This window comes from Felis catus, chromosome X, assembly GCF_018350175.1.
Source record: "Felis catus isolate Fca126 chromosome X, F.catus_Fca126_mat1.0, whole genome shotgun sequence".
Classification (NCBI taxonomy): Eukaryota; Metazoa; Chordata; class Mammalia; order Carnivora; family Felidae; genus Felis; species Felis catus.
Window position 1 is genome coordinate 58,837,796 of NC_058386.1, and position 27,337 is coordinate 58,865,132.

Below are 27,337 nucleotides of genomic sequence, written 5' to 3' on the forward strand. Positions count from 1 at the left end.
TAGAAAGTTCTTTGGCCACTGTGCTCAGGAGACCCATCCATCCCATTGGCAATATACCTGCATCCATTTGCCATAATGGGTGGCTACTTTTGCAGGTGGCTGATCTCATCCACCGTGTACTGATTTTTCTTTCTTTCCATTTCCAAAGGTGACCTTTTCCTACCCTTATCTGCAGAGGCTGGGGCCCAGAGCTCCCCATGGATTGACCACCTCTGAATGGGATCAATTAGATCTCTATGCTCTGTTGCTTCAAGCTCCCCTTTCGGAATAAGCTCTGCTAGGGTCTCAAATGGGAAAGAAATTGCAGCCTTTTGTTTGTACAGCAGGTAGGGCAGGACAGTGAGTGTCGGTCAAGGTTTGTGGACTTCTGGGAAAAAGACTGCCAGCTTCCCTTCCTAAGTATTTCTTGTTTAAGAAATACATGAAAGAATCAGTCTGAGGAGGTAATTAATAGAAAATACAACTGGCATCCATTCCTGGCTCTGACTCACTGTGCACACTCCCGCAGTCGTTACCATGGTTTCAAGGCTGAAGTTTTCTCCTCTCTGCCCCCCTGCCTGCTCTTACGTTCATTTGTCACTCTGCTCCACAGACTCCTCCACAGTCGGTCTCCATAGACTGGTGCCGACTTAACCCTGTAGAGAAGCTGGCTTTTATGGTGTTTGTTTTACAAATAATGTTTATTGCTCTTTTTTCTTGAATAAAAGAAAAATACATGCCAATTGATATAAACACAGTATAATATAAATAGAAATAAATAAAAGGTAGTCACAAACTCACATTCCAGAATGAACACTTCAGATTTTTTTTTAAGACTTGATTTTTTTTTAAGTGATCTCTTCACCCAACTTAGGCCTTGAACCCACAACCCCGAGATCAAGAGTCACACGTTCCACCGACTGAGCCAGCCAGGCACCCCTTCCCTGCCTTTTTGTGATGCATACTGCATAGTTGAGATTGTATATGATTCTGAATCTGACTGCCTTACAGTGCTTTTGACCTTGAAACCCCCCAGCAGACCAATGTCTTCTCCTTTGAGCTATTGACCCCTAGATACTGCTTCAGGTAAGTTCAGCCACTTACACAAACTTGTTTATTATAGTTGTTGCTGTTATCTGCTGGAACACACAGAGCTCTCACAATATTTCAGGCACTAAGCATTTGTCAGGTGCATCTGCCATTTAATACTGGATCTTCACTGGGATCTGAACTCTGCTTCATTCCCACTCTTCATTCCACGGTCGGTGGTCACAGGAAGGGCTGTTCCCTATGAAAAACCAGAAGTAAAGTGCCTCCTGGGCTCCTGGCTGTGGATGAGCTGATGAACATGAGGCCATACTGACATTGTCAAATTCCATCCCCCCAGCCAGACTTGGAAAGTCAGTACATGGGCAGGATCCACCTCACAAGCAGAGAACCAATGATCCCCTCAGCATTGGATGTGTTTCCTACAGTTTATCACTCCCAATCCGAAACAAAGAGTGCCCAAGATGTGGTATGTGCAGAAGTCACAGCAGTACAACAAGAGGGGGCTGCTTGTTATGTATGAGTTGGGGGTGGGCACAGTATCAAAAGTGTTTGATCCTGGGGCGCCTGGGTGGCGCAGTCGGTTAAGCGTCCGACTTCAGCCAGGTCATGATCTCGCGGTCCGTGAGTTCGAGCCCCGCGTCGGGCTCTGGGCTGATGGCTCAGAGCCTGGAGCCTGTTTCCGATTCTGTGTCTCCCTCTCTCTCTGCCCCTCCCCCGTTCATGCTCTGTCTCTCTCTGTCCCAAAAATAAATAAACGTTGAAAAAAAAATTTATAAAAAAAAAAGTGTTTGATCCTTTGGTCTGGGCATGAAGCACCGAAGTCCAGCAAGGCTGTATCCAAACACTAAACTCTGAACTGGAGTTCTGGCTGGTAGTGGCAAGCTGGGACAGCTATCTTATGGAGCCTAAGAAAAAGGTTTGACCTTATATACAAATCAGGAGAAGAGGGGTTACAGATAAGGGAAGAAAGTGTGGGGACACAAATTCAAAACTCATTCATCTTACTCTAACATTCTATGAGTTACTCGTTGGTTTCTGTGCTTTACAAATATAAACTTGTTTAATTCTCTTAACACCCTGTGAGTAGGTACTATTATCATCAACTCCATTTTACAGATAGCGAAACTGAGCCAAAGAAGGATGAGGTAATTTCCTCAAGGTCACAGAGCTCGTAGCCAGATGGTGGAGCAGTCTGGCAGCCAGACAGTCTGGCTCCAGAATCCATGCTTTTAAGTATTTTATACTGCACCATTACAGAAAATTTGGAAAATACACAGAAACATATACAACAACCTGTACTAGCACCACTGGTCACATTTTGCTAGGTGGTAGCCTTCCTGTCTTTTATGCATATATAATAGAGCACACTATATACTTTTTCTAAAAAATGAATCATATTCTGTAGCTTGGTCTGTAACCTTCCTTAAGTCCATTTCCTGTGTCAGCTTTTCAGACAGCTTTACACTCATTATTTTAAATGGCGCATATCCTTTTGTGTGATTGAAAACATTATTTATTTAAGCAATACCCCACTGAGGAACATTTAGACCGCTTCCAATTTTTCTCCATGACAGAGTTCTGCAAGAGGCAGAGGGGTGATAGCTTTTTTTTTTTTTTTAACTATCTTCTAAATCCAATCAGCTACAACTGCAGAATAAAATTTAAAAATGAAAAACCTCAAGAGAGAGCAAGGCCTATGCGTAGGAGAGAGCAGGAGGAGGGGGCAACCACCGCGGCTCTTCCTCCTTTCCCTTTGTCTGGCGGCCCCGCGGGATTGGCTAGAGCCGGCGCCAAGGGACTGCAGAGGCCCGCACCTTCCACTACGCATGCGTGGAGGAGATGGGCAGGGGAGTGAAGGAGCATGGGAGCTAGCGCAAATAATGGCGTGCGATAGAAGGAACAGCAACAACAAAAAAAAAACGCAAAGGCGGGGTTTCCCGCCCCTGCTTCACCATTGGCTCCGCCCCTCTAACAGAACCGAACTTCTTATTGGTCAGACATCTTCAGCTCCATTGGTCCGCGGGCCCAAGGACCGGGTCTGCCCCAAATTATGCCTGCTTCCAGGGCCACAGCAAAAACTGTCAAGTTCGATGCCGTTTTCAGGCATTTGTTTCGGACATGCCCGTGGGGCCTGAAGGGGCTTTGTCAGGCAACCGAAGCCTTTGACAGTACGGCCCAAGATTCGAAGATGCCGCCCAAGGGAAAAAGCCGTTCCGGGAAAGGGGGGAAAGGTAGAGCGGCCAAAGCAGCCAGAGACAATGGGATCGGATGAGGAGCGAGGGGAGGAAGCCGACCGGCGACCCCCAGGGCCCGGGACGGGGCAGTGGGTGGCCAGTGACTAAAGGATTGACCCGGAAGTGAGAAGTTGGAGACAGTGCGGACTTCTCTGGAAAGCCTTTATTGAAAACGTAGGGGAATTAGATGGTAGATAGAGGAAGACAAAGGACTAAGAGGAAGTTTTGATGGTTTCTTCAAAATGGGGAAAACTTGAGAGTGAGGCTGACGTAAAGGATCCGGTAGAGTTAGAGAGGTAAGGGGCCGGAAGGAGTGAAGTTGGAGAAAATGGGGTCTAGGACAGAGGTGGAGAAGTTGACCTTTGAATAGGAGAAAGGACACTTTATGCTCGAGGCCATAGGGAAAGAGACGAGGATGGGTGTGGTTGTAAAAATTGGGGCCACAATGGGGAGTTGTTTATAGGATATCATGATTCATGGCCTCAATTTCTTGTTAAAGTGGAAGGCAAGGGTAATTTTCAAGACCGAGGGGCAAGGACTGAGCGAGGTTCTTAAGAGTGGTAAAGGTTTGGAGTCGTCATTGGGGGTGATGGGAAAGGGAAGGAAACACTAATAAAAGGATCAGCCCTCAAGGCTGAGAGCCTAAGGTTGAAGGCCATGAATTTGTAGAGGACACAATCTGCACAGTCATGATTTACCTGGTAACTTGCAACTGACACAATATAAGATTGAAAAGAGCTAGGTGTAGCCTTGAGCCAAGGTTGAGGGTTTGTTGGACAATGAGAATAGCATAGCAGAACAAGTGAATTAAGGGTGACAGTGGGAACACAGATGATGGAGCATGGGGTCCAGACTGGCAGGGGAAGGAGAAATGGGTAGCCCAGGGAAACACATCAGGATAAAGGTACCGAAGTTGGGAGTGATTTCTGTGAAGTCAAAGAGCCTGTGTTGTGGGAGTGAGGCATGAGAAGGCTGGAAGAACATGAAGTTGTAGCCAGAGACTGAACTGTTAGTTCTCGGTGGCACAGTTCCATCGTGTTGTGCCCTTGGGAGCAGGTGGCCTGGAGTAGAAGGCATGGACATTGAGGAGGAGGGAGGTCCAGAAGTGTGAAGTTAGGTTGTTGGGTGATTCCTCAGCCTAGGTGGTGAGGTCATCCAAGATGATGGCAAGAGTGAGGATGGAAAGGCAGCCTGAAACTGCTGCCAGAGTCCTCAGTCAATCAAAGGGAGTGAAGTGGTGGCAGTCAGAAGATGGCAGCATCCAGCAGGGGAGAGGCTAGGATAACAGGAATGCATCATCGTTCAAGAGTGAATGTACAGCAAACCCAATTAAGAGTTTGGTGTAATAAAACTCCTTTGGCAGTAACATTTTCCTAGGCATTTGGTGATCAGCATTTTGGGTTTTCAGTTTAGTTGGACATTTATTGAACAACTGTTGTGTGCCAGGTACTGTGCTAGGCATTGGAGATACTAAGACAAGTAAGATGGAATCTCCTGATTAAAACTTTTCAGTGGTTCCCTATTGTACCTATTGTTAGTGGGGCTCATAGGCCCTCATGCCCTAACCTTCAGCCATTTCCCCAGGGCTTACTTATCTCACAGCACTCACACCTCAGACTTGGATTCATCCATAGTTTCATACACACCACGATGTTTGACCACCCTGGGGTGTCTCCTCATCCTTGTCCTTTCTTCACTTAGCTTCCGTTCATCCAGGAAACCTTTCCTGACTGGCTAAAATGGCTCTCTGTGCTTCCACAGCCTCTGTCCATAGATCACAGGTCATTCTCCTGAAATGATCTGTTTACGTACCTGTCTTCCCCAGTAGAATATGAATTTCCTGAAGGAAGATACCATGGCTTGTTCATCTTTGTATGCCCAGTGTCTAATAGTTATTTAGGAAATGTTTATTGAACTGAACATTTAATCCAGCTGTAGTTCTTAGGAACATCAGCCTCTAACAGTAAGTATGCTGCCACAAACACCAAAGTTGGTGTAGTGGTGAGATGACATAATAGTAAAATGTAAGATGCTCCCTGTGGTGGTTAATCTGAATACAGACAACTTTTCTTAGTAAGGTATCAATAGGCAATGCAGGAGACTCCAGGAATTTGGACAATGAATACATTCTTTAGCCAAATATGGGTGGTGGGAAATTTGATCTTTATTTAAAATAGATTCTTAGAGATTTTACTTATTGGAATTGTGAGTACTCAAATACATAGTTGCAGTGCTTATTAGAAATCTTACAGGAGTGGGGCACCTGGGTCGCTCAGTCTGTTAACATCCGACTTCGGCTCAGGTGAGGATCTTACGGTTTGTGAGTTCGAGCCCTGTGTCAGGTTCTGTGCTAACAGCTCAGAGCCTGGAGCCTGATTCAGAGTCTGTGTCTCCCCCTCTCTCTGCGCCTCCCATGCTCATGCTCTGTATCTCTCTCTCAATAATAAATAAATGTTAAAAAAAAAATCTTACAGGAGCTCGGGGATTTGCCCTTAGAAGCAGGATTTCAAATTGGGTCCAGAGAATCTGGACCAGACTTTTGGCACTCTCATTCATCCATTAGCACACTCACTCGTATATCTGTTTTCTACGAAGGGCTTATGTGGGCATGAATTTCTTGTTTTAAGAGAGGTGAGTCACAGATTAATTGTAGCTTCATGTAGTAAAGTGGCAGAGTGCCCCTTTGAAGCATGGTGCTATGACAGAAGTATCCACTCCTCTTGTATTGGACCTTTCTGTAAATGTCAAGATGCATTTTAAATGAGTACCTATGATCTCTTCTCTAAAGGGGGAGCAGCCTCTGGGAGTGACAGTTCTGACAAGAAGGCTCAGGGTCCCAAAGGTGGTGGCAATGCAGTAAAGGTGAGTTACTAGTTCCTTTTCTTTCATGTTAAATATAAATAACATACATATACATGTGTTATTTTGGTACCCAGAAAAGGAAAAGACAGTATGCTTAACACATTCTAAGAGGCTAGCCTACTTACTACTGGGGCACCTGGGTGGCTCAGTCAGTTAAGCATCTCACTCTTCATTTCAGCTCCGGTCACGATCTCACGGTCATGATGACCAGTCGTGATCGAGCCCCTTATTGGACTCTGCACTGAAATGGTGTGGAGCCTGCTTGGGATTCTCTTTCTTTTTCTCTCTCTTCCCCTTCCCCCCCGCCAAAATAAACTTAAAAAAAGAGGCTAGCCTACTACTGATAGGAAATCAAGATAACATAAAATTGGAAAATAGGGACCAGTCTCACAAAGTAATTCCATTTTATTTATTTTCTCAACTGTTCCCTCAAACATCCAGAATTTCTTCATACTTTGTATTGTTTCTTAACATGTATTAAGTTAGATCTTCCCAGTAAATGAATGAACCGTTTGTCAGAAGGAAATAATATTTAATATTTTATGTTGCTCCCCCAATTGGTAAGCTACAATCCAGGGACCTGACCATGAACATTGGGATGGGAGGCAATCACAAATAACTATTTGAAGTACTTGACCTAGTACAGAAGAGTGTTATCTGCCCTGGGAAAACAGAACCTTACTACTTAGTGCTATGTAACAAGGCAGTTTCATTGTTTCAGAGTATGGGATCCGATACTTGGATTCATTCATTCAATAAGGATTTAGTGACATCTGCCCTGTGCCAAGCAGTGTACTGAGATGGTTTCTGTATTTAAAAACAAAAACAAAAACTGGCACCAGGGTGGCTCATTCAATTGAGCTTTCAATTTCAGCTCAGGTCACAATCTCATGGTTCATGAGTTTGAGCCCTGCGTTGAGCTCTGTGCTGACAGCTCAGAGCCTGAAACCTGCTTCAGATTCTCTGTCTCCGTCTCTCTCTCTCTGCCCCTCCCCTGCTCACACTCTGTCTATCTGTCTCTCAAAAATAAATAAACAGGGGCGCCTGGGTGGCGCAGTCGGTTAAGCGTCCGACTTCAGCCAGGTCACGATCTCGCGGTCCGTGAGTTCGAGCCCCGCGTCAGGCTCTGGGCTGATGGCTCAGAGCCTGGAGCCTGCTTCCGATTCTGTGTCTCCCTCTCTCTCTGCCCCTCCCCCGTTCATGCTCTGTCTCTCTCTGTCCCAAAAATAAACGTTGAAAAAAAAAATTAAAAAAAAATAAATAAATAAACATTAGGGGCGCCTGGGTGGCTCAGTTGGTTAAGCGGCTGACTTCAGCTCAGGTCATGATCTTGCGGTCCGTGAGTTCGAGCCCCACGTCGGGCTCTGTGCTGACAGCTCAGAGCCTGGAGCATGTTTCAGATTCTGTGTCTCCCTCTCTCTGACCCTCCCCTGTTCATGCTCTGTCTCTCCCTGTCTCAAAAATAAATAAAACGTTAAAAAAAATTTTTTTTAATAAAAAATAAAAAATAAATAAATAAATAAACATTAAAAAAATCTTTAAAAAATCCAGCAGGTAAGAGATGGTTTCTATTATCACAGTATACTTGGAGCAGTTAGGTAAAGATAAATTTCACTGCTGTATAATAAGTGGAGTAGTGGATTGCATCGTATAAACCCAGCCATGCACACGCAGCCAAAAAAAAGAGAGAGGGAGCATAGAAATAGTGTGGGCTTTTCTACCCACTTTTCTACTCGATGACCCTATGCCCCAGAGAAAGCAAGGCAGGAGACATTAATCAGCTTCTCCATAGTAGACCTCTGTTCTCGTATGAGCATCCAGTTATGTGAAGTGGGATTCTGGTATCCAAAGAGAAGTTCTCATAAAACGTGGTCCCTAAATATAAACCAAGTACTTCATCTGGTGTTCAGCTGAAGAAGTTGTCATTGTTGCCGCAGTCTGGGGAGATAGGCTGTGTTGGGTTTGATGAGGGCTGACATGTTGGTCTCCAGTATGGCATCTTCATAAGGGATATTGTAGGGAATTTTGGCCATATGCAATTTTCACCTTATATGCTGACTTTTACAAGCACCCAACACAAGAGACTGCTCCGCTGCACATGGCTTCAAAGAGGATTCTTGCTCTTTCTGGAAAAAAAATGAGTTCAGTGTGGCTGTGCATGAGGTATGTGGAAAGAAGTGGCACATAGGAAATTTGATTAGAACTAAATTCTCTTGCTAAGCTTTTTCTTTTGAGATTATTTTATTTTATTTTTATTTTATTTTGGGAGAGAGAGCAAGCACATGAGCAGGGGAGGGGCAGAGAGAGAGGGAGACAGAGAATCCCAAGCAGGCTCTAAGCTGTCAGCACAGAGGCTGATATGTGCCTCAATCCCACAAACCGTGAGATCATGACCTGAGCCAAAATCCAGAGTTGGACACCTAACCAACTGATCAATCCAGGCACCCCATCTTTTGAGATAATTTGAGACTCACATTCCACTTGGAAGAAATGGTACAAGTGCTGTTTCCCGTTTCCCCCACTGATAACATGTTTACATCAAACTCTAGTACAACAGCACAACCAGGAGGTTGACGTTGATCCAGTAAAAATACAGAACATTTCCATCACCCCCAGAATCCCTCTTGTTGCCGTTTTATAGCCACACCCACTTTCCTCCCCCACCTTCCCTCTGTCCTTAACCCCTGGCAGCAACTGATCTGTTCTTTATTTCTGTAATTTGATAATTTCAAGAATGTTACACGAATGGAATGACACAATATGTAACCTTTTGGCTTTTTCACTGGCATAATTCTCCAGAGATTTCACCTATCAATAGTCTGTTCCTTTGTATTGCTAAGTAGTGTGCCATGGAATGGGTGTGCCGTAGTATGTTTAACTGTTCACCTACTAGAGGACATCTGAGTTATTTCTGGTGTTTGGAAAGGTCCCAGTAGGAAGGGAACCCTGGAACCCTCCAGCCTTTTAGGGGCTAGGCTCCTTCCACATCCTGCCATCCTGCTTTCAACCCCACTCCTGAGCCCACACCCTGCCTTGTGTCTCTAGAGCTGTCCGGATTCTGAAATCCACCTGCCAACCACAGCTTCCCTCCTTCCCCTTTGCTTCCTGCCTCCCCCAGTCTTGTTCTGTTCTTCTGTGCACATGGACCTCTAGCCCTCGAGCCTGCCTGTTCTTTCCACTGTCTCCCGGCTTCATGTCTGTTTTCCAAGCCCTGTATGTTCTGTAGGCTGGAAATTAGATCAGAGAGCTTGACCACTGGATGTCGGAGCCCCGACTCTTCCTTTTGGTCAGCTGTTGCGTCCACCTGCCAGACTACCAACTCCAGATCATCCAGTAGTCTACTTCCTTTACATTAAAATTTTTTTAATGTTTGTTTATTTTTGAGAGAGAGAGACAAGGAGAGGGATGGAGGGGGTGCGGACAGAGGATCCAAAGCAGGCTCTGTGCTGACAGCAGCATGCCCAATGAGGGGCTTGAACTCACAAACTGTGAAATCATGACCTGAGCCGAAGCCAGAAGCTTAACTGACTAAGCCACCCAGGCGCCCCTACTTCCTTTACATTTAAACCTAGAACTGCTGGGCCCTGCTGGAGAGTCACACAGCCTTGGGAATTGGGACCACTAATTCCTGGTCTCTAACCTTAGCTAGGCTCTCAGTACTACTCAGCAGTCCTCTGCCACTCACTTCAAGCCATCCACCACCCTGCTCCAGTCCGTCAGTAGGTAACTTCGTCCATTGTTTCTCAATCCTGCTGTACATCAGATTCGCCTAGATAGCTTCTCAAACTACCAATGTCCTGGACCTTGGTGGATTTTTTGTTTATCTTTTAAAAATTTTTTTTAATGTTTATTTATTTTTGAGAGAGAGTGAGAGAGAGAGAGCATGAGTGAGGGAGGTGCATATAGAGAGGGAGACACAGAATCTGAAGCAGGCTTCAGGCTCTGAGCTGTCGTCGGCATAGAGCCTGATCAGGGCTGGAACTCAAAAGCCGTGAGATCATGACCTGAGCCGAAGTCGGACGCTCAACCTACTGAGCCACCCAGGTGCCCCTCAAAAGCACTGAGGATGATTCTGAAATACTGCCAGGGTTGACAAACACTGACCCAGTGTCACAGGGTTGGTGTGAGGATTTCATGAGAGAAGTGCTTAGCACATGCCTAGCAAATAATAACTTTTAAATATTGTTAAATTTTCAGAAGAAAATGGAAACCTGATCTATTGTGAGGAACTCGTTGGCTTTCTGGCCCCCTCTCCAACAAAGTTCTCTTCACCCACATCTCCTTTCTCTGTCTTCTCATCTTTCTTTCTTTAAGACTAATAAGTTTTTCAAGCAGGGCTCTGAGTACCAGGCCTTATCCTGCATTATGTCCACCCTGTTTCTTTGCTCTGTCTTCAACCTTTCCCTCTTTACTGCATCTTTCCCTTCATTCTGAGACCTCTGCCCAGGGACCTTTAAAATACGTACATGTTGGGCTGCCTGGGTGGCTCAGTCGGTTAAGCGTCCGACTTCGGCTCAGGTCATGATCTCACAGTCAGTCCTTGAGTTTGAGCCCTGCGTCGGGCTCTGTGCTGGAGCCTGCTTTGGGTTCTGTGTCTCCCTCTCTCTTTGCCCCCTCCCCCAGTTGTGCTCTGTCTCTCTCCCTCTCTCTCTCTCAAAACTAAACATTGAAAAAAATTTTTAAAAAGCAAATAAAATATAAAAAACAATAAAAAATAAAAATAACATACATACATGTCTGTGACCATTTTCTTCTGATAAGAGCCCTTTCTCTTTTTCTACCTCAGCTGGGGGAGTACCCCACATGGATTTCCTTCCTGCCTCCTATCTCTCCCTCTGTCTGCCCTCTACTATCTGGCTTCTGCAGTTTCTACTCTTCTGAAACTGCTTTTGCTAAGGTCATCAATCACTCATTACTAAATTGGTTGTACTTTTTACCTGATCACTGCCACATTTAAGCCTGTTGATCATTTCCTCCTTGAAACTTTCTTTTGGCTTGGTTTCTATTAACACACCTTTCCTACCTTTCTGGCCTTTCTTTTTGTATTATGGTTATTGAGCTTTTTCCTTGCTTATTGCTTAAACATCAGTGTTCTCCAAGGATGTCTTTAACCTACATTTCTCCTATTCTCATTCTACGTAACCTCCCTGGGCAATCTCATCACCTCCCATAGTGTCAGCTGCTACCTCTGTGCTAATCACTCCCAAATTCTCTGTGGGTTGGCTCTCTTGTTTTTTAAGTTTATTCATTTATTTAGAGAGAGAGTGAGAATGCACAGGAAAGGCAGAGAGAAAATCCCAAGCAGGCTCTGCACTGTCAGTGCAGAGCCTGACGCGGGGCTCAAACCCACAAACAGCGAGATCATGACCTGAGCCAAAATCAGGAGTCGGACACTCAACCAACTGAGCTACCCAGGCGCCCCAGGGTTGGCTGTCTTCTAAGATGCCAGTCTTACACAGTTGCCAGTTGGTCACATTGCAAACCCCACAGGTACTACAGACTCATTATGTGTAACCTGTCAGACTGTCCAGACCAAAATACTTGTTTATTCATGTATAAAGTGCTGGGTGGTCTCCCCTTTCTGTGATCATGAATGCTGTAATTCAGTTCCCAGTAATTGTACCAGAAGGTTGCTTTGTGAGTGTAGACACATAAAGAGGGGGGCATTCTAGGAGCTGTTTTGGCCAGGCCAACTTGAGGTCTTGATGAACTGTCCTTGTTTCCCAACATGTATCTCTAGTGTCCAGATTGTTCCTGTCTGCCCGGGACAGTACATTCTATACATCCTGTACATTCTATATAAGTTTGCCTCTCTGAGCCCTGCTTTTTGACACATTCTTTCCTTTGCTATCTATGTTCCTATCTCCTGTGTAGCTCTTCCATTGGGAAGTTATTCCTGTGGGCCTAGAATCCCTTTGCCCCCAGTTGCAATAGTTGAACCCTGAAGACAACCTTGATTTGCTTGTCTCCATTTATAAGGGAGACACCTTTAGCCCCCATCCCAGTGTATCACTTACAATGTGAAACAATGGATTGTGTTTGAGAAATTGGAAATCCTGCAAAATGGCTACCCTGACAAAACCAGTTTTCAAGATAGAGTGATTTTAATAAAAACACATGGCTTTATGTAAACATAGGTCAAACTTGAATACTTCTATAGGATTGAGTATTCTTAAATCAACATACAATACTTTTTCAAAGTGTTGAATTGTGAGGAGGCTTTATACCTTGGGCCTTTTCTCATAAAAAATATTTCCTAGTGGGTTTTTAAATATCATCCCCACTCTGATGAAATAACAGCTAACCTTTATTGAATACTGACTGCATCACCTCAGTCTTCACAACCCTATGAGAACACATAAGTACTGTTATTATCTCAGTGCACAAAGGGGGAAACACTTAGAGGTTTAAGAAAATGCCTACAATTGGGGCACCTGGGTGGTTCAGTCAGTTAAGTGTCTAACTTCCGCTCAGGTCATGATCTCACAGTTTGTGGGTTCAAGCCCCACATTAGGCTCTGTGCTGATGGCCTAGAACCTAGAACCTGCTTTGGATTCTGTGTCTCCCTCTCTTTCTGCCCCTCCCCCACTTGTGCTCTGTCTCTCAAAAATAAATAAATGTTAAAAATTTTTTAAAAAGAAAAAAAAATGCCTGCAATTGTACAGCAGAGGTGGGATTTGACTCAAGGGCCTAAGCTTTCAACCATTCTGTTTTCTCTTCCTGTTACCATTGAAGTACATGGTTAAGATGGTAGCTTCCCACAGCCAGGTGCCCATTTTCCATCTAAATCAGATTTCTGAGGGGTGCCTGAGCTCAGTCAGTTAAGCGTCCGATTTCTCCTCAGGTCATGATCTCACAGTTTGTGAGTTCAAGCCCCGTGTCGGGCTCTGTGCTGACAGCTCGGAGCCTGGAGCCTGCTTCAGATTCTGTGTCTCCCTCTCTCTGCCCCTCCCCTACATGCGCTCACTCGCTCTCTCTCTCAAATATAAACACTGAAAAATTTTTTTAGTAAAAAAAATTTTTAAGTTAATTTAAAAAAAATCAGAATTCTGAGATAGTGTCTTGACATGGGAAACGAGCTTGTGGCCATTGCCCAACTGAGCAGACTTCAGGGTTTTGTTGCCATAACCTGATCTATTTTTTCACTACTGGGGGTAATACAGCATGACTGCTGTACTGTGAGAAAAGAATTGTTTGTGTCTCTCAAATTATGTGACCATACTTTTTCCTTGTAGGTCAGACACATTCTGTGTGAAAAACATGGGAAAATCATGGAAGCCATGGAAAAGTTGAAGTCTGGAATGAGATTCAATGAAGTGGCCATACAGTATAGTGAAGATAAAGCCAGGCAAGGGGTATGGTGTTGTTTTCATTTATCCCCCACGGAGGACACACAGTGGTAGGGGTTATTTCTATGTTCTGCCTTTAATTTTAGCTGTATCTTGGTTTAAAGATCTTAAAAGCAGAAATGCACAGTTGCGTACAGGGCACCTGTTGTCTAAGACTAGGCACGGCCAAACTCACACAGCTGAGACACCTGGCAGCATTGTGAGTGCTTATGTGTTCAGCCCAGGGTTGGATCTCTTTCACCCATTTGTCCTTGTCAAGCCCACTTCTTTACAGCCCAGGCAAATAAAACTAGGAACCTTAGCATTTGTGTTGGGAAATTCTCAAGCTACTGTAGAACTGTTTCCTCTGGAGGGCTACCTGACGTCACATATCTTTTGGGTTTTTCAGGGTGACTTGGGTTGGATGACCAGAGGTACCATGGTGGGACCATTTCAAGAAGCAGCATTTGCCTTGCCCATAAGTGGGCTGGATAAGCCTGTGTTTACAGACCCTCCGGTTAAGACAAAATTTGGATATCATATTATTATGGTTGAAGGGAGAAAATAAAATTGTATGGAAGACTGACAGTGTTTTATACAATTCTGTTTATTTCTTTTTTTAAAAAAAAATTTTGATGTTTTTATTTCTGAGACAGAGAGAGACAGAGCATGAGCAGGGGAGGGGCAGAGAGAGAGGGAGACACAGAATCTGAAGCGGGCTCCAGACTCTGAGTTGTTGGCACAGAGCCTGACGTGGGGCTCGAACTCATGAGCTGTGAGATCTTGACCTGAGCTGAAGTCGGACACCCAACCGACTGAGCCACCTAGGTGCCCCTGTTTATTTCTTTAAAAGGTGTTGAGTAATCCTTGTATTTTATGAACTCTGTCATTGTGGGTTTGTAGGCACAAAATGAGGTGGGGAAAAGTCAGTGTGCACACTACAGTGGGTATTCAGTCAGCTATTCTCAAAGATAAGTCAAGCAAGGGCACCCAGCTGGCTCAGTCGGTAGAGCATGCAACTCTTGATCTTGGGATTGTGAGTTTGAGCCCCACATTGGGTGTAAAGTTTATGTAATTAAAAAAAAAAAAAGAGAAGTCAAGCAGACTCCTTTTAACCTTAAGTCTCTTTTCCCTCAGAACTACTGTCTGTGATTCTCAGTATACCCCGTAAGTTAATTTAAAAATCATCTCTAGGGGAGCCAAATACCTAGTTCACACTATTCACACATTGAGTTGGACATCAAATAGATGGATTAGCATATGAAAATCCTAAAATAAGCAATAGGCAACACTTGTTTTGTAAGTTAGCCAACTTTGATCTGCCAGGACAGTTATTAGCTCCAGTGTCTTAATATAATATGCTGTACATAAAGGCCATTCAACATGAACTCTTTTTTTTGTGAACTCTTCTTTTTAAATAAACATTTATTTCAGGCAAAAAGGCACTCAGTTCTTCTACCAGTTGTTTGTACTAGACTAAGCAGCCAATGTTTTGTGTATCTGCATTTTTTATTTCACATTCCCATATTTATAACATACAAAAATGTATAAAGAATTATAAATACTGCTTCAAAAATAAAACTTTGCCAACATAACCACGATTCTTTTTTTTTTTTTTAAATATTTTTTTTAACATTTATTTATTTTTGAGACAGAGAGAGACAGAGCATGAATGGGGGAGGGGTGGAGAGAGAGGGAGACACAGAATCGGAAGCAGGCTCCAGGCTCTGAGCCATCAGCCCAGAGCCCGACGCGGGGCTCGAACTCACGGTCTGTGAGATCGTGACCTGAGCTGAAGTCAGACGCTCAACCGACTGAGCCACCCAGGCGCCCCACCACATGATTCTTAACAGTGATTCTTTTAACACACTGTGTTCTTGCTCAGCTGCATTTGACATAGAAGTTTCTTATTTTAGAGGAGTTTCTGGGCATCCTCAGCAGGTTAGTCCTCCAGGAGATTTTCCCCACTGAGCAGACTAACGGATGCCCCATTCCCTCAGATACATAGATATACCAGTATGTATTGAGAGATGTTCGAAATAGTAGGCCTAAGATGAAACTTCTAAAAACCCCACTCAAAACAATGTGTCTAAATAAGGGCTATAAATTTGGAAAATCTTGAAGAAAATTCTGAAAAGCTTTATATGCATGAGACACTACCTAGTTAGCATCCTTTGCTCAGGACATTGGCTTACCCAGGATACTGACTGAATGCCTTTTGCAGGGTGTCACCCACAAAGTAAAACGTGCTGGAAAGGTGGAGTAGGAAAAGCAAACTTAGAGATGCCTGGGTAGCTCAGTCGGTTAGGCGTCTAACTTCGGATCAGGTCATGATCTCACAATCTGAGTTCGAGCCCCACGTCAGACTCTGTGCTGGCAGCTCAGAGCCTGGAGCCTGCTATGCATTCTGTGTCTCCCTCTCTCTCTGCCCCTCCCCTGCTCACGCTGTCTCAAAAATAAACAAACATTAAAAAAATAAAAAATAAAAAGCAAACTAACTTGTGGCATGGAAAGAGAAAGCAGTGATAGCTACCTTGTGAGAAAGCAGAGCAAGAATGGGTCTCTGACACCAAGCGACCCTTTGGGAAGTTAACTTTGAACTGGCAACTAAGGTTCTAAAGGAGTTGATAAATGAGAAAACTAAGGATTTATACCGACTTCTACATATTATAGCATATGCCTTCAATTCTGCTTTGAAATTACATCTTTTTCATTAAGTTCAGTGCTTAATGAACCAACTTCATTCAGAGTAAAATAACTGCAAATTAAAACCAAAATGAGATCTTGCTTTTTACCTATCAGATTGGCAAAGTTCAAAACATTTAACATATTGTTGGTAAGGGTATGAAGAAACAGGTATCCATTAATGGTAGAAATGTACATTATTATAACCTCTATCGAGAAAATTTGGCAATACCTATCAATATTATAGATACAGGGGCGCCTGGGTGGCTGTCGGTTGAGCGTCTGACTCTTGATTTCGGCTCAGGTCATGATTTCACAGTTTGAGTTTGAGTGCCGCATTGGGCCCCACACTGACCATGCAGAGGCTGCTTAAGATTCTCTCCCAAAAGAAAAAAAAAAGAAAAATTACAAATATACCCTTGCACCCAGCAGTTCCATTTCTAGGAATTTATCCCATAGATATAATAAATGTGTAAAAGGTACAAGGATATTATTCATCACAGTGTCAGTTGGAAATCAACGGACTATCCATCAATAAATGATGGTGTATCCATTCAATAAAATATCATACAGCTGTGTTAAAATTAAAAACTGGTGCAGAACAGCATATATAACATACTATCATTTGGGTAAGAACATAGATATACAAACATATACTTGTGCTTGTACATATATACTGTCCTTGGGAACGGTAATCCAGAACTGGGGCCAGGGCAGGTAAGAGACTTTATTTCATACCCTTAGATCAGGGGGTCTTAATCTGTTCTGTGCCATGGAGTCCTTTGGCAGTTTGCCCAAGTCTATGGATCCCTTCTAAGTTGCTTTTATTTTTTTTAAGTTTATTTATTTTGAGAGAGAATCCCAAGCAGGCTCCATGCTGTCAGCACAGAGCCTGACACAGGGCTCAATCTCACAAACCGTGAGATCACAATCGAGCCAAGATCAAGAGTCAGACCGGACCGTTTAACCAACTGAGCCACCTAGGCGCCCCCACCTGTAGTTTTTTAGATTGTTTTATATACAATATGTAGATTTAAATTATATATATTTCATATTTTCTTGAGTTCTGTGTGCTGTTCTAATTACTGAACCTGAAGGTGCAGTCATAGGAATCCTCAATTTGTAGCCAATTTGGACAGAAGTGTGGATAACATGGGGGCCCAATACTAGCAATTGTCAACCAAAGTGAGGGCAGTTTTATGGGAGTGAGCACTTGAACCTGTGGAGTCTGACTGGAACTCCAGGTAGTGTCAGAACTTGAATTGTAGGACACTCCATGGATATTTGCCAAAAACTGGAGGACTGGCGTGGAAAACCTCCGCACATTTGGGTTCAGAAGTGTTGTCAGTAAAAACATCTCAGTATATTCAGTGAAGCAAAGACAGTTTATTATGGTAACTTTTCACCAAGTAACACATGGTTTAAAAAACTCCATTTCACTCCCTACTGTGTGATCTTGGGCAGGTCACAGCCTCATTGAGCCTTAGTTTCCTCAACTAAAATAAAGTAAATGCCACCCTCAACCTCAAAGGATTATGGTAAGGATTAAACAAGGAACCTATGCAGAATACCCAATACAGAGCAGGTACTTCATAAAAGCTAGTTCCACTTCTCAAGTGCAGAGTTCTGTATTGTACTTTGTTTCTGAGAAGCAACTGAACTCCTTTTCAGTCTACCACCCAAAGATCCGCTATGCTGACCTGTATCACAATGCAGTGGGAGGTGAGTGAAGAATGGCTAAGTTGTTGACAAAGTGACTCCGGGGTCAGGAGCCAGTGATAAAGAAGCTTGGCACCAGGTACCTTATCCCAGTCTTCTGCTGGAGTGAGCTGAGGACACAAAATAGCATGTTAATAAGCAGGTCACAGATTCAGAATTCCAATAAGCTCCTGCTTAAACTAATGTGCTTCCATATGCATTTGCCAGTGTCATCTCAGTGAAAGAAAGCAAATGGAGAAGAAAACACTGAGAAAAGTGACTTTATTTTCTTACCTGAAGTGCGATATACAGAAATGGTCATTTCCAGAATGAAATGAAGACTGGCAAGAATAATTTCACAAAAACATTTCTAGAAATCACATAGTTCTATTAAGTTGACAGAGCATGCCACCACACTGAGCGTGGAGCCTGTTTAAGATTCTCTCTCTCCCTCTGCCCTCTCATGGACTCATGCCCTCACTCGCTGTCTAAAAAAAAAGTTTATAGAGCATGCCTAAAAGAAAAATATAAGCCTATTCAAGTAAAGAAATATTAACCTAGTGTCCAGAATATCAGAATATATGTACAGGGGAGGGGGACAGGAAGGAAGAGGGAGTAAATGCAGAATTTACAAAATAGTTAAAACCAAAACCTTGCTTTTTGAGATCTCTCACCTTAAGCCTAAATGCTTCATGCTCCCAAAGAATCCAGTTACAGGAACGAATTCATACTCAGTGTCTCATTTTAACAATAAACAGGTTATAGTCTTAAGGTTTATTAAGCTGCTTATACAAACTTAAAGTCATGAGCATGACTTCAGGATCGGCACTTTTTATGTCAAGTGCTTTAACGAAGCAGTTTAAGGCCTCCTGTATTTTCCCACACTCTTTCAGTTCTTTTCCACGAATTACAAGGGTCTCATAGTCATTCACAGCCTCCATTGCCTCATCCTGGGGAGAATCAACCAACTGTCTGCCAGACAAAGAGGTCTGTCCTGGGTTGCCAGGAGAGGTCTCTTGAGCCAAAGCATGAGGCTCAGGTGTCATTAACTTATTTTCTGAAGGCAGCGTTTTGCCAGGAGGGTCTTCTGTACACTCTGAGACTTCACCACTGCTTTCCTCGGCTCCTTCCTCCAGGTAATCTTCAGCAACCTCTGCTTCACTGCTGTTGTCAAGTCTTTCCTCCATATCCTCCACGTGGTCTAAAACCACATTAACAAGAGACCTCCTAGAAGCCAGGGATCTTCTAGAGGTTACAGACTTATTTATACTATCAGCCATTTTCAGCGAAAAGAACGTTCCTGGCGGACTGATGTCACTTTTGGGAGTGGAAGCATCAAACTGTTTTACAGATAACAACTGAAAGGGAGGTGTGTTGAATGGATCTGTGCTTGAAGTATCTTTAAAAGTATCATCTTCATCTTCACCATCTGAAACGATCCTTCTAGCTTTCCTTCTGACTTTCACATTAACTATTACTTCTTCTGGCTCATCGTTTGTCTCAGAAAGATCCATACTGAGATGGGCTTTGCCATGCTCGACCTCTGCTCCAGAATTAGCTGCAGCACCGCACAGGCTATTTTCATTCTCAACATGCTGCAAAGACTGCCTGGAAAGATCTTGTCCATTGTCTGCAGCAGAGTCTTCCAAGAAAAGATTGAAATCACATGCATACTGTGATGAGGATGCTGAAGGTTCCTCTTCCAACTTGGCCTCACTGCCTTGAGCATCCTGTAGTGCACCGTGGGATGCTGACACGTCATCATCAGCTATTTGAATTACAGATGTGCTTGACTCTGTATTTTGATTTGCGCTGATCATGAGACTCATGGGCCAGGGACTGCAGTTAAGTAAAATCTCATTGTCCTTCAATTGATCTAGATGTGGCTCAAGATCAGCTGTGACCAATTTGCTAAGTGAATAATTAAAATTTCCCAGAGGGTCCTCTTGTGGTGCCTCCTGTGTAGGCCCCTCTTGCAATGTCTCTTTCTGTATAGCCATTCCCATGGGGTCAGTACAAATTTCATCCACACTTCCACACCACTTGGGCAAAGTAGCCACAGAGTCAGCATCAAATGTGCTTTCGCATGGGTGACTACCATCTTGTAAGACGGTAACATTCATCTTTACATTGGAGAGATCTTGATTCCCATGCTCTTCAGGCAGATCATCAATGATTATACTTGCCATTTGGGAACTGATTTCTTCTTCCTGGGTTAAAAGTGGTGAAGGCCAAGGCTGCAGTTTCCTTGATTCAGGGAATTTCTTCTTTGTTTGAGAAGGAAATACAGGTTCTCGCTGCCAGATCCCCTCATTTCCAGTCCTTTGTCTTTCCACTAAAAGCTCTGTATTTTGAGATTCTAATTCAACAAGGAATTGAGCTTTCTGAACCCTTTGTTGAATATAGTGAGATTCTTCGATCACATCAAGCTCTTCTTTAACAGACAGATCACGTGTGTACATCAAATCATGGTCTGAGATTCCAGCTATCCCCAAAGAGTGCAGGTAGGCAATGTGTTCATCTAGTTTCTTATCAGATCTCCTCTGAGCAGCGTGCAAAGACTGAAGCTGCAGCTGGGTTGCAGAGTTCTGAAAATCCTCAATTGTAAAGAGCTCTCTTAATTCTTGTTTAGTAAAATAACGGAAAGGGTTCTTATCACCAGTAGTTTGTCTTATTAAGGAGTCCTTGAAAACTTGTCTTCTGTAGATTTTTTCCTCTACAGTCCCACAAGTGATCAGCCTATAAACTACAACATTTTCTTTTTGTCCAATTCGGTAAACTCTATCCACAGCTTGGGCATCAGTTGCAGGATTCCAGCTAGGGTCAAAAATGACCACTCTAGTTGCTGCAGTTAATGTTAAGCCAACACCACCTATTTGCGTGGTAAGCAGAAAAACAGAGTAATCTTTATTTTGCTGGAATAAGTTAATTCTTTTTTCTCGTTCCACAAGATGAGTAATTGTTCCATCGATTCGCAAAATCTTAAAGTGCCGATTCTTTAAGAGGCATTCGATGATGTTTAGAATTTGTCTTGACTGAGAAAACACCAGAGTCTGATGCCCTTCATCTCGCAATCTCTCAAGCAGCTCTATTAGAAATAGCATTTTTCCAGATTCTGCCATCAGTGTATCATCAGTTATTTGATCAATCTGGTCCACATCTGAGGAATCTTCCCCTTCATTTTCACCTGGAACAGAGAATTTCACAGACCCTAAATTCAACAAAAGACAAGCCCGTGCAGATAGCAGCCTAGGATGATCACACAGCTTCTTTAAGACACCTAGCTCAGCCAAAGGTGAGCGTGTCTCCATCAACAACTCCTTGATATGATCTAGAGACACAAATTTCCTGTATATTTCTTCTTGTAAAGGCGCAAGACGTATCCAAATAATAAAATCATTTTTCCTGGAAAGGGAAGGCATTTCACAAATGGCATCAACATCTAGATTCTTTTCGCGAAGTCTAACCTCTGGGTTGCTTGACTTTTTCTTTTGTACCTCCTCTTTTGTCCTCCTGAGGAAATAGGGTTTTATGATTGTCATTAAGTTTTCAGATATTTTAAATCCCAAGGCTTTTTCCCCTTGGGTAGCATCCTTCTCTCTTGCTCTAGTAATAGGATTTTCATACTCCATTTTGAAAGTTTTTAATGTTCCTAGCAGGGACCCTTGACAAGCAAAATCAAACAGGGACCATAGTTCTTGTAAATTATTCTGGATTGGGGTTCCTGTGAGGAGGATGCGATTACGGGTAGGGATAGCCCGAGCACATATTGCTGACTTAGTAGATGAGCTTTTTATTTTATGTGCTTCATCAAGGATGACATAGTCCCACACAAACTCTTGGCCGTTCAAGCTTGAAAGCTGTTGCCAATTATTGATTAACATTTGGTACGTAGTGATAATGACACCATTCCTTTGCTGAATCCTATTGAGGTTTCTGGTACGTTCATTCTTACTAGGACCGTGAAAGGTTTTCACTCTCATTCCTGGAGTCCACTTAACAAATTCTTTTATCCATGTGCTAATGAGATTGGTTGGCATGATCAGCAGCACATGATTCACGAGTGTGGCATCAAACATACCAGAAAGGAAAGCGATGATCTGCACAGTCTTCCCTAATCCCATATCGTCTGCCAAGATGCCACCTTTTCTTCCATCCCTATATAGGCTATAGAGGAAAGCTACACCTTCCTTCTGGTGCTCAAATAGTTGGTTGTGGAGCTCTTGATAGAGCAGCAGGCCAGAGTTGCACACATCTGTGAATTCATCATCTCCGTGTTCTGCCAACTCCTCCAAGGCTTCCTGTATTTTTTGGATTCTGCTCATCACCTTTTCATTGGGAAAAATGTCCTTTGCCAAATTAAAAAGTTTAAATGCTTCTTCCAGATCTCCATTCTTAGTTGCTTCTTTGGCCTCTTTCACGTATCTGTAAAAAAAATATATATGTATGTAGATAGATAGATAGATAGATAGATAGAGAGAAGATTAGAAAAGAAGGAAACAGATTGAACATTCAATCTGAGAACATGTTAGAGTCCATTTTGGAAACTAAACTGCAGTTGGGTTTTTAATATCCTCAATTCAGGATGGGAAAGATTAGCACAGAAGATGCCAATGAAAGCTGGCATTACTTAAGACACATACCCACCAGACACTGCCAGCAACACCTTCAGACATTATTTGTGAGAAATGTGCAAAGGTTATTGGTTCCACGGTATTTTTTTAAAATGTCACCCATAAGTATGGAGTGATATTTTCTTGTAAAACCAACCAACCAGGGGTGCCTGGGTGGCTCAGTCAGTTGAGCATCCAACTTCTACTCAGGTCGTGATCTCACCGCCTGTGTGTTCAAACCCCGCATTGGGCTCTGTGCAGACAGCTCAGAGCCTGGAGTCTGCTTCAGATTCTGCATCTCCATCTCTCTCTGCTGCCCCTCCCCCACTCTCACTGTCTCTGTGTCTCTCAAAAATAAACAAACATTAAAAAATTAAAAAAAACAAAAAACAAACCAACCAACCTATATCGTGGGAGCATGGAAACAGGAAAGATACCTGGGCACTTCTCAGACCTTATTTTTCTGGACCTCTGATACATTTGACACTAATGATCACTCCCTCCTTAAAATTTCTTTTTTCTACTGGATTTCTATAGATTCTTCCTGGTTTCCTTCCCCATCACTGGCCATTTCTTCTGTGTCTTTCTTGGGATCCTATTCTTCTTCCCATAGGGCTCAGTCCTGGGCCCTCTTTTCATTCCTTTTACTCTCTCCTCTGGCTTTCCCAGAGCTTCCACCCCCACCTATGTGCTCATGAAACCACTCTCTCCATTCCAGGGCTTGCCCCCAAACTCCAGTCTAGACTCACATTCCAAATGCCTTCTGCACATCTCCACTTGAAAAAAAATCTCACAGGCACCTCAAATTCAACTAATCCCAAATTAAACTCGTTATTTCCCCCTCTAAAAACATGTTTCTCCATTCATATGATAGTACATGACACTACTATCAACTTAGCCATACAAGCTAGAAATCTGAAGATCATCCTTGACTCCAATTCACATGAGTCATCCTTGACCTCTACCCTCTTTTAATCACCCTCTCCCCTAGCTGGACAATCCCCAAGCCCTACTAACTTTATTTCCCAAGTATAACCTGTGTCTCCATCTGCACTACCACTACTGTGGTTTAAGTCACCATCACCTCTGGCCCAGGTAATGGCAACTTCCTACTCACTGGTCTCCTTACATCCACTCTTGGCCCCTCCAATACATTCTCTACATAGCAGCCAGTGATACTGCCTAAAACATAAAAGAAAAAAAATGTAAAAGAAATCAGGTCATTCCTCTGCTTAAAATTCTCCAGTGGTTTACAGTCAATTGATTTAGAAAGGAGGCCAAAACAATTCACTGAGGAAAGAATAGTCTTTTCAACTGAATATCATATGCAAAAGAATAAAATTGATCCCTTACCTCACACCATACACAAAAATTAATTAAAAATGGGTCACAGACATAAATATAAGAACTAAAAACTCTTAGAAGAAAATATAGGCGTAAATCTTCGTAACCTTGGATTTGGCAGTGGTTTCTTAGATATGATGCCAAACACACAAGCAATCAAAGGAAAAAGAAATTGGGCTTCACCAAATGAAAAACTTTTGTGTTTCCAAGGATACTACCAAGAAAGTGAAAAGACAACCCAAGCAATGGGAGAAAATATTTGTAAATCATGTATCTGATAAAGGATTTGTACTTAGAATATATAAAGAAATCTTGTAACTCAATAATTAAAAGACAACACAATTTAAAAATGGAAAAAGGATCTGAATAGAGATTTCTCCAAAGAAGATCTATAGATAGCTAGTAAGCACAGGAAATAATGCTCAACATCATTAGTCTCATCAGGGAAATGCAAACCAAAACCACAATGAGATACCACTTTATGCCCATTAGGATGACTAGAATCAAAAAGCAAGAAAATACCAAGTGTTGGCAACAATGTGGAAAAATTGGGACTCTCATAACACTGTTGGTGGGAATGTAAAATGGTGCAGCCGCTTTGGAAATAATTTGTCAGTTCCTCAAAAAAGTTACACATGGGGGTGGCTGGGTGGCTCAGCCGGTTGAGCATCCCACCTCAGCTCAGGTCATGATCTCACAATTTGTGAGTTCAAGCCCCACACTGGGCTGCTTCTGTCATTGCAGAGCCCGCATCTTTGGATCCTCTGTCCCCTCTCTTTCTGCCCCTCCGCACCCCCTCAAAAAAAAAAAACATTAAAAAAAAGTTACACATGGGATTACTATGTGATCTAAGAATTCTACAATCAGGTACAGACTCAAGAGAAATGAAAACATCTGTCCAGAGAAAATCTTGTACATGAATGTGCATAGCAGTATTATTCATACGCCAAAAGGGGAAATAACACAGATATCCACCAACTGATGAATGGATAAAAATGCGGTATATTGGGGCACCTGGGTGGCTCTGTCAGTTAAGGGTCCAACTTTGGCTCAGGTCATGATCTCTCAGTTTGTGAGTTCAAGCCCCGCATCAGGCTCCGTGCTGACAGCTCAGAGCCTGGAGCCTGCTTCAGGTTCTGTGTCTCACTCTCTCTCTGCCCCTCCCCTGCTCACACTCTGCCTCTCTCTCTCATTCTCTAAAAAATAAACATTAAAAAAAATTTTTAATGTGGTATAGCCATATGATGGAATATTATGCAGCCATAAAAAGGAATAAAATACTGATTCGTCTACAACATGAATGAACCTTGAAAATGTTTTGCTACATGAGTAAGCCAGTCACAAAAGAGCACGTTTTATTATTCCATTCATATGAAATGTCCAGAATAGGCAAATTCACAGAGGAAAAAATAGATTGGTGGTTGCCAGGGACTGGGGGGGGGGGGGGGGCTGGGGAATTCTGGGACTTGGTGGTGGTAACAGCTAAAGGGCAAGGGCAAGGAATTTCTTTTGGGGGTGATGAATGTACAACTCTATGAATATACTAAAAATTATTAAACTGTATAGTTTACATGGCTGAAACGTATGTATGGTATGTGAACTATACCTCAATAAAGCTATTAACAATGACAGAAAATTCTTCAGTGGCTTCCTGTGGCCTATATAATAGAGTTTAAGTTCCTTAGCCTGACATTCCAAGCCCTCCTGATATAGCCGGGAACTGCTGAACCTCTCCGCCTTAACTCCTACCACTTCCTGCCTCAAACATCTTATTTTAACCCCTTATTATCATGCTACTTGGTGTCATTTAAACTTACACCACCCTCCTCTTCCTGGAATGCACTCTCCTTTCATCAAACGAAACTCACAGAACTCATTCTTTAAGACAGTAACTCTCAATGTTATGCATAATCTTCTGGAGGGCTTGTTAAAACACAGAATGCTAGACCCCAACACCAAACTATCTGATTCTATAGTCAGGCCCAAGAATTTGTATTTCTATAAAGTTCCCAGGTGATACTAATGCTTGTGGTCCAGAGACCATACTTTAGGAGCTGCTTTGAGGTATATACCAGGCCTCACCTGCGGTTCCCCTAGGCTGCCTTCTATCCCTACCCTATCCCAGAGCTGGATCAACTGTTCCACCTCAGGACTCCCCTATGTGTTCATCTCTTATCAGTGCACTTAACACATTGTATTAAAATCATTACAAAACAATCTAGCTGTATTACAAATGTATGAAACAAACTCACTGAAAGGGTAGAGAGAAAAGGTGCTGACCTAATAACCTAGGAAATGAGGGAAGTCTGTATGACTAAAAACAAAAGAAACAATATAAGTATTGTACTCTAGTGGATAAAGTTGTTTTTGGCATATGGGCTAACAATTCTGTCGCTACAATGCATGTATAACAAAATTGAAGAGTTAGGTAAATGCGGTGCCTGGGTGGCTCAGTCGGTTAAGCATCTGACTTTGGCTCAGGTCATGATCTCATGGTTCATGAGTTCAAGCCCCGTGTCAGGATCTATGCTGACAGCTTGGAGCCTGGAGCCTGCTTCAGATTCTTTCTCTCTCTCTCTCTCTCTCTCAAAAATAAATAAACATTAAAAAAAATTTTTTGAAGAATTAAGTAAATGAATGGTGGATAGTGGGAGCCACGTTTCTTACCTGTTCGAATGGCGAAGCAAGAGGAGACAGTGCTAATGCATGTGGTAATGGATTAGAGTTGGAGACATCAATATAAACCCATTTTTAACATAGATACAGGTGGTTATACATAGAATATTTACAGTTGTGTGTATACACATGGAGTATTACACACCCATATTTCCTTGCTCGGTCAGGTGAGAGGGCCTAGAAGCAAGAAAATCCCAGTAGCAAAAAGCTCACCTAGCACCCAGATCTTGGTTTCTAATACGATTCTCCAATATAAGGAACCTGGGCTCCTTGGAAAAATGGCTGATTCTAGGACTGTGGCAGGAACTGTGTAAGATGAGCCTGGAGGAACCTGTAGTGTCAGAAAATAAGGAAATGCTCAAACAACCCCCCACAATGATGGGAGTATGCCAAAAAGACACAGGAGCCAAATGAAAGAGCTCCCAATGGTCACAGCTGGAACAATTTGAGCAACAAAGTAAAATTGGATTAGAACCCAATGTATAAAATAAATACCTATGAGTCCATACTGATATAAATGAGTGAACAAATATAGGAGAGGAGACAAATCTCCCATGCAGGAGAAAAATCAAATAATTTATGTAGATACTCTGCCCTCAAGGAAATGGAGCATAACTCCCTCTACCTAAATATGGAGTGCATATACTAACATCCTCCCAAAAAGTACAGTGTGGAAAGGTATGGGGGAGGGGAGAAGCGCAAGTAACTTTAAAGAGGAGAATCCTGGCAAACAGTACCTCAGCCAGGTGATTACAGTCAACATTAACAATGATAGGGGCGCCTGGGTGGCGCAGTCGGTTAAGCGGCCGACTTCAGCCAGGTCACGATCTTGTGGTCCGTGAGTTCGAGCCCCGCATCAGGCTCTGGG

At 42.9% G+C, this 27,337-nt stretch overlaps 2 protein-coding genes across 4 annotated transcripts in view; one reads left to right on the plus strand and one right to left on the minus strand.

Annotated features, from left to right (window-relative positions):
* The first annotated feature begins 3,109 nt into the window (after positions 1-3,109).
* The window catches only part of PIN4 (peptidylprolyl cis/trans isomerase, NIMA-interacting 4), a 70,455-nt gene continuing 46,227 nt past the window's right edge, over positions 3,110-27,337 (plus strand). The window contains exons 1-5 of one of the 3 annotated variants that reach the window (XM_045050667.1): positions 3,290-3,559; positions 5,516-5,565; positions 6,052-6,125; positions 13,361-13,480; positions 13,863-14,039. In XM_045050667.1, the coding sequence (XP_044906602.1) occupies positions 3,492-3,559; positions 5,516-5,565; positions 6,052-6,125; positions 13,361-13,480; positions 13,863-14,021 (471 nt within the window). In that variant the 5' untranslated portion in view covers positions 3,290-3,491 and the 3' untranslated portion in view covers positions 14,022-14,039. Of the gene's footprint in view, positions 3,261-3,289; positions 3,560-5,515; positions 5,566-6,051; positions 6,126-13,360; positions 13,481-13,862; positions 14,040-27,337 lie in introns of those variants that run through there. The other 2 variants (XM_004000626.6, XM_045050668.1) reach the window with 2 other exon arrangements.
* Positions 17,505-27,337, minus strand: part of ERCC6L (ERCC excision repair 6 like, spindle assembly checkpoint helicase) — a 35,909-nt gene continuing 26,076 nt past the window's right edge. The window contains exon 2 of the mRNA XM_006943820.5: positions 17,505-22,261. Coding sequence (XP_006943882.3) covers positions 18,604-22,261 — 3,658 coding nt within the window. The 3' untranslated portion in view covers positions 17,505-18,603. The remainder of the gene's footprint in view (positions 22,262-27,337) is intronic.